Source organism: Panthera pardus, unplaced genomic scaffold (assembly GCF_024362965.1).
Source record: "Panthera pardus isolate Hobbes unplaced genomic scaffold, ASM2436296v1 HiC_scaffold_20, whole genome shotgun sequence".
Classification (NCBI taxonomy): Eukaryota; Metazoa; Chordata; class Mammalia; order Carnivora; family Felidae; genus Panthera; species Panthera pardus.
The window spans coordinates 18220720-18232945 of NW_026526766.1; the positions used below are offsets into that span (position 1 = coordinate 18220720).

The 12226-nt window shown below is 45.9% G+C and overlaps 1 protein-coding gene across 1 annotated transcript in view; it reads right to left on the minus strand.

Moving 5' to 3' along the window:
* PRUNE2 (prune homolog 2 with BCH domain) overlaps nucleotides 1-12226 on the minus strand; it is a 272917-nt gene that overhangs the window by 25267 nt on the left and 235424 nt on the right. Inside the window, 1 exon segment of the mRNA XM_019463559.2 lies at nucleotides 4068-4241. Within this exon segment, the coding sequence (XP_019319104.2) occupies nucleotides 4068-4241 (174 nt within the window).

The window sequence follows — 12226 nt, forward strand, 5'->3', positions numbered from 1 at the left end:
TAGCTGCTTGGCTCCAGGGTGTCAACCTAATAACTTCAAGATCATGACCACTCAGCTACTTTGATTTCTGTTCCCATTTCTGGAGAATTTCTAATTCTAATTTTTTTTTTTTTTTTTTTTTTAAGGACAGTCCGAGGTTTCTAAACAGTACTTCAGAAGTCATCTTAAATGGCATTTCAGCTCTTTGTGTCAGTGTGCCTGTCCTTGGAATGCTGTGGTGTCACGGTCACCCAGGCTCATTAACTCGAAGGGATACTGAAGAATCAACTCGCCACGTCCTGATCATCGTCTAAGTCAGGAATGTCTCTTTATATAAAAATGCCTGAAATTCACTAGGGAAGGTGGAGTTTTGTAGTTTTGGGCAGAGGAGCTGCAGGAAGGGAAGAAGAGGCAGGAGACAGAGGAAGAGAAGAGGAGGAGAGACGGTGGAAGACGTAAGAAAGGAACAAGAAGAAAAAGACTTCTTCGGGGAAGTTCTCCTTCCCAACCAAGATCTGGTGCCATTGCTGTCAGGCTCGGGAGATATTTCAGATCGTCCTTGCTGGCAAAGGGCGGTAACTGGAAGGAATGGGTCTGTTTGCTCTTGGTTCCTCGCACATGCCTTCGAGGGGGTCGGCTAACCCGATTTCTGTGCTAATATTTAGCATATTGCAGCTTTAGTCAAGGGAAGTCGGCTGCCAGCAGCTGAAGAGTTCATTGGAAGGATGGCTTTTTGAAAACATGTACTTTAGCTCTCTTCTCAGTAACCAGGAGGTGAGTTCAGGGTGTGTGCGCTGAGGTGCATCAGCAATGCCACCGCGGGGCCTCCTGAGACCCTCTGGAGCGATAATGCAAACCTTACCTGAGGCAGAACAGACAGGCATGAGAGGGATGGGACACAAGTGTGCCGGCCAGCAAATGGGATGGAGAGAGGAGGGAGGATGTGACAGTCGCAACCAAAACATACACACACACACACCAGCCCGCAACTCTTCTCATTCTTTCCAGGGTCATTTGTCCAGCAACACTGCAGAGAAGTTACCTGAATCTCCTATAACGAAATGAGAGAAGTAAAAAAAAAAAAAACAAAAAAAACCAAAAAAACAAACACACACAAAAACACAAAAACACAAAAAACAAAACAAAACAAAAACAAGAAAGGAAACTTCTCATTATAATGCTTCGGTGTAACTGTCCATGGTTATTGAAATACATTCTCCGTCCCCAAGTTCATAAAAAGCCAGTTTCTGGCCTCCAAGTGACCCCACACTGTTGTTGATCCAAACCACCTAGACCTCTCTTTGGTTTTTTGTTTGTTTGTTTGTTTGTTTGTTTGTGCAGATAACAGGAATATTGCTCATGGGCTCATGGGTGGTGACCCCGGCTCTGAGATCACCTCTTTTGACTGCTGAGGTAAGGGAGGGCTGAGAAGCTAGGTCATGTCCCAAGGTCACAGAGCAGTTAGTGGCCAAGACAGGTCTTGAGCTCTGTTCTTCTATATGGTGTCCAAGGCCTCCTACCATAGCTCCTATCAAGGTCACCAAAGCCAAAGACTGCATTATTCGGATACTGCTCTCACGCATGCTCCCAGCTGGCATGACCCTTGGCAGAGTCTGGCTTTGCAGCGAACTTAGGTGGCGGTTTTAATCACCCCCACCTTGCAGTTATCGAGCTGCTGCTTTCCTGTTGGCCTCATCGGGAGAACTTCTTCGTGGGAAAATGCCAGACACCCCAAGACCCGTGCTCACTATGGAGTGCTGCTTCTTACACGCTCGTCAGAAGCCAGGATAACAAACACAAGAGATTGGTATCTGGGGAGTGTCGCTTTCTCATCAGTAGCGTCTAAGAAGGAGGTGTCAGCTTCCAGCACAGCGGACCGAGCTCTGGCAAATTCAGAAGTAAAAATCTGAACTGTCTTTACCTACAGAGCACAACAGCTGTTCAGGGGGTGGCAAGAGGCAGCGTCCCGCTAACGTCCCGGATGGGTGCAGCCAGGGGCACACTCATGCAGGCCAGTGCCCGGAGGAGGCCGAGGCAGAGCTGGGGACAGGAAAGGTGGCCGTTTCTTCCAAACAACACTGGACAGACGCATGGACAAAACCGAGCTGACGACACAGAATGGAGGGGAGCGAAGGCCAGGGGAGGGGGTGGCTGGGACGGAGGGCACAGCAAACCACGTGATCCGCGACGGGTCAGCTGAATTTTCACCAAGTGTGTGACAGGCAGAAGCGGTGGCTTTTTGGTTTTTTTTTTTGGTTTTTTTTTTTGTTTTGTGTTTTAACCCAACCGTGTCGATGATAATCACTCTTTCCTGATTTGGGCAAAACACGGATGGGCTCAGGAGCACTGGGAAGCAGTGATGTTGCTTTTTCACATCAAAGGGGCTCTTAAGTTAAGACCCCGCGTGGTAAACACACAGAGGACTACTGGGTGACTCTGATTTACTTCGACAGACTTTTCTACCTCGTTCGACCTTTATTTTTTTTGTTTGTTTGTTTTTTTGAATGGGCACAGGCTACTTTTATAATCAAGCTTTGTGTGGTTTTCTGTTTATTTCCAAAAAGCAAACAAACCCCAAATACCTGATGGGTGGTACTGAGGAGGTAGGAGCTTCGGGGAAGATCTGGGATGATGTGCGGGTTGTGGAACAAAGGGGTTGTCGATTCTATTGGCTGGCTGGCTGTTCCCTTCAGCGAGATCGAGATGGGGCCAGCTCTCGTTCTGCAGGGCTATGCAAACGTTTCCCTTGGAGCAAACTGCCTCCCGCCCCCACAGCACCTGTCCCTGGGCCACGTGACCACCGCAGGTCAGACAGTGAGGCAGGGCAGAGCAAGGCCGTGGCCAGGGGCGCCTATGGGCATTTCCTTTCGCTATCGAGGTCGGAGTCCCTGGGGGATTCTGATACTTACACGAAGGTAGCAGTGCCTGAATGGAAGACGGATAATCTGGCTGGTGGAAGGAAGTGTGAAAAGACAAAATGTCCTTCTGCTTGGTAGAAAACAAAAGCTACAGGTTTAATGCGGCGCTAAGACACTATTTCCCTGTCCCCCGAAGAGAGAACAATCGCCTCGTCAGCTGACACTTTTTTGGAAGAGCTGAGCTTAGGGTGGGGCCTCAGGACTGCAGGAAACGAGCGCATGCAGCAGAAAACTTAAAAAAAAGCCCTTTATGTTTCCTGAGGTTGACAACATTCACTGTGGTGCTTGTGCTCATCTGACTGTGAATCCAAAATCAAGCGAGGCTCCCGGAGCTCCCAGAAAGCACTGGAAAGACCGAACACACAGCTTTTCTCTCTCCCTGGTCCGTCCCTAAAGCAGGTGGAGGCTCTCACTGGCAACGCCTGTCATCAGGCACAGATGCAAACGGAGTCCACAGAAAAGCAAACTTCAAGCAGGGGGAGAACCGACAAGGCTGAGTCTCAAGAGACTTATTCCTAAAGCTTCTCAGAGGATTCAAAAGACCATTTCGTTTCTAGAATGACCTCTGGGGTAGCGACCTTACTACGGGTCGTAGCAGCACAGACGCGAAAGCTATTCAGGTGAACCCTACAACCACGAGAAGTGCGGTGGCCACCTGTCACCATACAATATGATTGACTAGCTTCCCTATGCGGTACTTCCCGTTCCATGACTTACTTATCTTATAACTGGCAGTTGGTTGAGCATTTCATAAGGTATATAATTGTCGAATCACTACGTGGTGCCCTTGAAACTAATACAACATTGTAGGTCAACTCTGTTAAAAAAAAAAAACACCAAAAACCTACAACTGACCCATATGAATTCCAAACAGACGTTATTTAATTGGACAGCTGCAGTTTTCAAGAAATTTGCACAGATTACCGCTGTCAGATATGCGGTGTGAAAAGCAGTTTTCACACTGGAAAGCTATTTTTTGCATCGTAGGCTTCCCACTGTTTATTGAGTTGCGTATGAGGTAATGCACTTGGCTCTACAGTCCCCTGAACATCGGTTGCAGAACAGGGTTTTGAGGGTGTCATGCCGCAGAGAACCCTACTTTCATTTTTCTAGTAAAGAACTACGGCTGCCCTCTTCGCCACCTCCCAGAGTCGCAAAGAGCTCCACTACCTCCGTGAGAGATGACCCTCCTGTAGGGCTCGATGACCTTCATGTCAATCCGCTGCTCCTGTTCTCCGATCACCACGGTCCTCCACAGCCGGTTGTCCTCCCGCTCCTCCTCCGCCGTGTACTCTGGAATGGACTCTGACTCTTGGCCGGAATCTTTGTTAGCTGTGGAACTTTCTGGAAGGGAAGCACAGAGCAGGACTGAGGAGCAAGACTCCACAGCTGAGGCAGTTCCACCACGGGCCATCTCCTGGCAGAGTCAACCTGATGGCACCCTCTGTTTGGCACAGACAGCCCTTATGCAGATGATTACTTTCCTGACCACATAAAAGATACTCAGTGAGGTCTTGTTTATTGACTGACAGAACGACCAAATCCATGCTAAGGCCACGCTGAGGGTAGGGACAGATGCAGGGCTAGAGATGCCCTGTGTTGGTGGGCTACGGGTGGATAGGCTGCTACCAACTCATCCTTAAACATACAGGTTGAAGACCTGTACACTGTCCTCATGGGGTGAAAGTCTACTTATCAGGCACAGGTCATTTTATTTTCCTTGGGCCACGGATCCTCGTGTATCCTGTGTGTTAGGTATCTCGATGATACCACCAGCCTAGACCCTCTCCTCACCCCCCACCCCCCCATGCTAAGACTCTTACAGAGGAGTTGAGCTCCCTTCCCTACTGGGAGTGAAGCTGGGCAGAAATATGGTGTTACTTCCTACGGAGTTTTCAAAATACGCTATGGAAAGATTTCACAGTGAGCAAGAAACAGACAACTCTGTAGACCAGAAATGCTCTGAGACCAAAAACTCGTAAGACTCCTATTTGTGGGTACATGGGGCAGTACCAAAGCCCGCTGAGCATTCTTCGGGGGAACATTTACTACACAGTCTCGTGCATCCCCAAACAAGCAGCCATGTTAAGTTTTTGAAAGAGCAGCTGTTTCCATTTTTACTTCAACTGCGAGTAGAGTTTAACAATGGTTATTCTCTGTACGTTTCAGTAATTTGAAGATTAAAAAGATTAGTTATAACCTTCACGATGATTCTGTGAGGTACGATCATTCTTATTTTCTCATTCGTGGGAAAAGACCTTTCATTTACATTGTACTTCTATTTATTTTATGGCACTTCGATAATACGAATATTATTCTTATCTACCACGCATCAGGCAGAGGAGTAGGCATAATGGACCTGCCCGCGCAAAAGCTGACTTTGAAGTAATTTGCTATCGCGCTGTACCCTGCATGTGTGACTGTCTCATTCTCTTCATTTTACCATGAGGCTGCGAATTCCTTGGGCCTGAAAACTGTGCGTGAACCACCTTTGTTACTCACTTTCACCAACCAACCCCACGCTTAGCTTTGAAACCTGCCCAGAGCACCCAGTGAAAACTGAGGCCGCAGGGTAAATAGAGGAAAGCTTGGACCAGTTCCTGAAAATACAGGTAATCTGTAAGGGGACCGCAACAAAGCCATCATGTTCTGGAAGATTCCTCAAGACACACTCAAACGTGTCTAATTATCTGTGACTTAGAATTGCAAAATGAAAGCCAGTTGGGAAGCCGTCCCAGCCTTGTCTGCCAACACCAACAGCGACCAGACAGGCAGGCTCACTCTGGCTTCCTCTGCCTTCCCGCCAGTGCCCCTCATCTTACCGAGGACGGAAAGCAGCAACCTTTGGTTGCAGCCCAAGTTCCGCATCACTGGTGCAGATCCATCCATCTGCACTGGACTCCCTGTCTGGACTCCTTTCCTGCTCTCCCTTCCTCTTGGCTGAGGGCCCTTGGACGCTCATCTTAGTTTCCTTCCTGGGACTCTGTTCTCCATCTGGCCTCCGCGCCCTCAGAGCTCTGGGCTCTGATGTGGGCTTGTCTTCAATGTTCCTGTACATGCATGCTCTGCCCTGCAGCGAGCTCACCTTCCACCAGCCCCTCTTTATCCTTGTTTGGGACTCGCTGGCCTGCTCTAGCTTGACCCAGGTGATCAGTGTGGGGTGACTGTTTTGTTTTCTGCATGCTTTGATCGGGGCTACCTCGCTTAAAAAACATTGTACGCCGTATTCTTTTTTCTGGTCGGAAAAATAAAATGCTAACACGAGTACAAACAGTACAGACAATCGTCCATGAAAGCAGCAATAATCACCAGTCCTGCTCTCACTCATTATTGTTTGCTCTGTATTTTTTATTATGCACATGCACACAAGCATACCCCCCACCCTATTTATGATTATTCTATACATTCTACATGCTCTATACATTTTCTTTTATAATGTGCTCGTATCTAATAATATAGCCTAGGGTTCTTTGCATCTCAGCGAATATCAAGCCTGCTCATCTTTTTTTTTTTTAATGTTTATTTATTTCTGGGACAGAGAGAGACACAGCATGAGAGGGGGAGGGGCAGAGAGAGAGGGAGACACAGAATCGGAAGCAGGCTCCAGGCTCTGAGCTGTCAGCACAAAGCCTGACTCGGGGCTCAAACTCACAAACCATGAGATCATGACCTGAGCCGAAGTCGGTTGCTCAACCGACTGAGCCACCCAGGTGCCCTGTAGCCTGCTCATCTTTTTAAAAGCCTATTTATTTTTTTAGTAATCTCTATCCCCAGTGTGGGGCTCAAATTCAAAACCCTGAGATCAAAAGTCACATGCTCCTCCCACTGAGCCAGCCAGGCACCCCTAAACCCTGCTCATTTAATTTTTTTTAAAATTTATTTATTTATTTTGAGAACGAGAGAGAGAGCCCGGGGGGGGGGGGGGGAGGCGGGCAAAGAGGGAAAGAGAGAGAATCCCAAGCAGGCTCTGTGCTGACAACGAGGGGCTCAAACTCACAAACCGTGAGATCATGACCTGAGCCGAAACCAAGAGCCAGATGCTTAACTGACTGAGCCACCCAGGCGCCCCAAACACTGCTCATTTTAAAAAAGTAGCCCCAGGGGCACCTGGGTGGCGCAGTCGGTTAAGCGTCCGACTTCAGCCAGGTCACGATCTCGCGGTCCGTGAGTTCGAGCCCCGCGTCAGGCTCTGGGCTGATGGCTTGGAGCCTGGAGCCTGTTTCCGATTCTGTGTCTCCCTCTCTCTCTGCCCCTCCCCCGTTCATGCTCTGTCTCTCTCTGTCCCAAAAAAAAAAAAAAAAAAAAAAAAAAAAAGTTGGAAAAAAAAAAAAAAAAGCCCCAGAAGGACGCCTGACTGGTTTAGTCAGTAGAGCCTGTGACTCTTGGTCTCGTGGGTTGTGAGTTCAAGCCCCACATTGGGCATGGAGCCTACTTAAAAAACAAAAAAATAATAATAATAAAAATGAAAATAAAGAGTAGCCCTAGGGTATTCCATTTTGCCGATGTCTTTTAGTTTGTCAATCCCACAGTGATAGAACTTTAGTTTTATTCTATTTTGTTGTCGTTCTTATAGAGGACTTGGTTCAATAAGTATCTTTGTGCTTATCTTACTTCATTTGTGCACGTGTTGCTGTAAGTTAACTTTCTAGCAGGTGAATGCTGGGTCAGACACTATAAGCACTTGACGTTTTTATGGATATTTTTGTCCTTGAGTGTATCACACCAAAATATATGAGGAGTTGTTTTCCTCCAAAAACTCTGGAGGATATTAAAGTTTTTACCCCTTGACAATTGATGGTGAAACCGGTCTGTTGTTTTTATTTGTATTCCTTTAAGTATTAAAGAAGGTGACACTTTTAAGTGTTTATTAGCTATTTATATTTCTCTTGCTGACAGGGAGGCACCTGTAAGGTCCTTTGCCTCTTGTGGTCCTTACTGATTTGCTGAAGTTCTTTATGTAGAACTTTGTCATGGTTTGCAATTCGTTTCCTGCTTCGGCTTAGCTTTAATTTTTTTTTTTAATGTTTATTTATTTTTGAGAGAAAGAGAGAGTGGGGGAGGGGCAGAGAGAGAGAATCCCAAGCAGGCTCCACACTGTCAGCACCGAGCCCGATATGGGGCTCGAACTCACGAACCCTGAGATCGTGACCTGAACCCAAGTCGGCTGCTTAACTGACTGAGCCACCCAGGCACCCCTGTGCTGAGCTTTTAAATTGATTTTTTTTTTTTCCAAACAGAAACTTAGTATTTTTATATAGTTGAATCTGTTTACATTCGTCTCTACGTTTTTTGGTCCTTGTTTCATAGTAAGAACGGGCACTTCTACCTAAAAGTGTGTATATATACAAATACACAAGACTTTTCCTGCACTTGATGTTTTTAAACAAGCATTATTACTCATTTTGGCATAAAAGTGTGGACCCTTTTATGGAATGCTATCTCTGTTGGCCTCAAAGAATGAGAGCTGGCAAGATGCTGGAGTTCCTTTTCCTTCCCCACCTTTTTCTGGTTGATATAAATGGGCAAAATACATTATTTAACAGCTGGGTGCACAGTACATTCTCAAAGTGTTCATTTCTAAAAGTCAACAGTTTAAGCCAGTCAGAAGCGAAGATGGCTTTATTTACTCCCTTGAGTTAGCAATCTCCTCTAGATCCTAATTCTTCCACTTTACTCTAAATTACCATTCTCCCCCCAACCCAAGCCATCATCTTCTGTTTTCAAAAACCTCAGGACTCACTTAACTGGCCCCAGGGCCTCCAAATTTAACTTTTGGCCTGATGCCCTCTTCACTAAGAAATGCTTAGAAATTTTCTTTGTCTCCCTTCCTCAGTAACCAGCTTTTCTCCCCGATGACGGTTGAAGTCAATTAGGCCCCAGGGAGGAACATTTTCCTTTGTCTTTTTTTTTTTTTTTTAATGTTTATTTATTTTTGAGATGGAGACAGAGCATGAGCAGGTGAGGGTCAGAGAGAGAGAGGGAGACACAGAATCTGAAACAGGCTCCAGGCTCTGAGCCGTCAGCCCAGAGCCCGACGTGCGGCTCGAACTCACGAACCGTGAGATCATGACCTGAGCCGAAGTCGGGCCCTTCACCGACTGAGCCACCCAAGCGCCCCTTTCCTTTGTCTTTTGAGAGATGACTTGATACACAGGCTCCCGAACGTCCTTTGCTGTACAGACACCGTGGGGGATCCATTGTTGGTGTGTAAAGGGGATCCCCTAGAGGTGGGATTAGCTGTGGCCTCCAGCAGGGATGTGTCTCTGGGAACGGGGACCAGCTTTCCACAGCGTGATCAGACACTGATGATGTGCATCACCTTAGCAGACCCTGTTTGAACTTCCTCTCGTTAGAGGAAAGACATCCTGTATAGAGTTGGGAAGTTTTTAAGTAAAGTTCTTTTGGTGTCAAAGAGCAGGCAGGAAGTTTGTCTGAAGATAAAACTCAGCATAACACAAGCGCCAAGAAAATCGTCCTTTCAGACCGCACCATCTGGCCCGAGGTGGCTTGTGGGTAAAACAAGATTAACACTTGTTTTAGTCGTGAGTAGTTTAGGTGTGGAGTTAAAACACGGAACTGATTTTACAAGCTGCTCACCTGCAGGCTCTGATTATCTGGAAAAAAATGTTGGAGCACCTTATTCAGACCAAAACTGGCTGTTGTTAGGGGTGAGTTTTGGGAAAAGGGAGCTCAGGTGAGGTCACTAAACATGACGTAGGAGCCTAGGAGGAAAATAATACAAAAAGCATGCGAACGTTTCTTACAACATTCTTATCAGAAGTATTCAGGCTAAAATTCTTGATCATTTTTCCATTTCTTGTGTGAAATGCTTTTGCTGAGACCTGAATTATGGCAAAAAATAACTATGGTGAGTTTGGAAAGCAGAAATAGTGCATATTTCTCACCTTCAGATATTTTTGTTTTAACTCTTTTTTTCATGTTTATTTTTGACAGAGAGAGACAGACAGAGCATGGGGGGGGGGGGTGCGGGGCGCAGAGAGAGGGAGACACAGAATCTGAAACAGGTTCCAGGCTCTGAGCTGTCAGCACAGAGCCCGACGCGGGGCTCGAACCCATGAGCTGTGAGATCATGACCTCAGCCGAAGTCAGATGCTCAACCGACTGAGCCACCCAGGCGCCCCAACCTTAGGATATTTTTAAGTTTCGAGAATTAATATAACAAAGCATGTTTCTAATAACAAGGCTCAGCTCTCCCTTATTCTGAAAGACTGACCTCCTAACCCCCTCAGCATCTTCGTATGTTTAGTATCTTTGGCACTTGTAAATATCAAAGGAAGTCAAGCTCAATTCTATCAGTCCTTCAAATGATATTTTCCAACCCCTCGGACACAATTATTAAAGAAAATTTTATAGCAGTGGAGGCCAGTTTAATGTTTTTTGACAGTGAGATTCACAAGTGTTTCATAAGTAAAACCACAACGTGGGCAAACAATCTTCCAGGAATATTTGGTTATCAGCTACAGAATAAAACAGGCAAATGGCAGGAGAGTTCTTCAAGGGCTGGGTAAGGTAAGAGCCCTGGAGTCATGAAAATGGCTGGCTACAAAGACATGTAAATAAATGGAAGGGTAGGTTACCAGGCTTGGCTTTGCGTGTGTCAGCCTCATCTAGTGAAAGACCCCCTCTTATTCACAGTCAATATATTATGGAGAAGCAGCATGGCCCAAAAGTCATGGACAACAGCTCCGGGTTCGAATGCTGGCTCTGACATTTACCAGCTATCTGACCTCAGGTAAGTTGTTAAGCTATCTGTGCCTCCGTGTTCTCATCCTAAAATGGGGCAAACATGATACCTACCCATACAGCGGACATTCCCGGGGCTGAGGATTAAAATACTTAACATTTATAAATGCTTAATATTTATAAAATACTTAATATTTATAAAGCACCTAGCGCAAATGCTGGCACATGGTAAGCACTATGAAAGGGTTCATTAAGTGAATCACTCACCAAACATCTTGAAACACTGTTGCCTTCAAAACTCCAACTGTGTTTAGAACGCATACACTTGGTTCAAAATGCAAGAGACCCACAAACATGCAGCTTTCAGGCATTTACTTTGTAAGCTGGAACTTTAATGTCGTCCTCTCTCTTACACAGTCTGTTATCTATATCTGCAGGTTTATAAAACAAAGCTCTTCAGATGGCTTTCTGTGTTTTCAACGTTTCACGTTCTTGTTTGTTTAAAACAGGGCCCGGATATACATCTTATATTTGAAAATCAAAGAGGGCTTTAAAAGTCAACTTACATTAAAATTCTGTCCTTTGAATTTAAGACCTAAATGTAGGGTTGTGGTTGGTAAACTGGTTCTTTCAACAAAACATTGTCAGCTGAATACAAGGAAACGATGTCAGCAAGTGACAGCTTTAATTACCAGCTTTTTCAGCCACCGCCACTTTGCTTAGCACTTTTGCTATTTATAAAAATAAAAGGTTCAGATGTGGTGTGGCACGGAGCTCCACAACGGGGAGGTACAGGGGGAGAGAGGGAGGGACCAGCTCACGCCCCAGCTGTCTTCTGTGGGATTTGAGTCAAGGCGTGACTCTTACAACGTGGGCATCTCTCAGCAGGAACAGGGCTGGGGCGGCTGGGGGAGGCTGGGGTGGGCAGAGTAGCTGGGGATCAGTCTCTGACACGGTAGCAAAGAACATGAACTCAAGCCCTTTCACCTTCCATTTGTGTATTTCTACTTACAGAGTCAAACACCCAGATAACTACAGCAATGCGAGAACACAGTACCAATGCAATATAAAATCGCTATTTACACATCAGGAACTACAGTACCAGTAGTTTGGCCAGTTTTTTTTTTTTAACTTGAGGAAATAAAGCCTTATCCTTTGTGAAGGCAGGGTCTGAATCTGTGCTCGTCATGGTAGGAGTCCCGGGGCCTCAGTGATCATTGATTGAATTACTCAACTAATTTGATGAATTTCCTAATTACGTTCTCTTACAAATGATGCTGCTGGAATTAGCACGGCCGTAGGCATCAGGGCATCATTCCATTGTGCTGTTTCCTTTTTTGACGGTAATAGTTTTCATAATGGAGTAGCTGTGGCCAGGATACTCTCACTCTGAATTTCAAATATTATAAACGCCACCCTGTAAAGCAGAAACTGTGGAATGCCATTTTATAAAGCAAGTGCTTTGTGTTTGTATATTTCTTAACAAACCCAATTTTACTGAGCAAGAGAAGGAACGACATGACATTGAGATTCCTATCAGGAATGTCGGTGTTTGAGCCACCAACTTTTACTTTTCTTCCTTTTTATTCTTCTCCCATCACCCCCAGGTCATCCCTCCCTCCTTC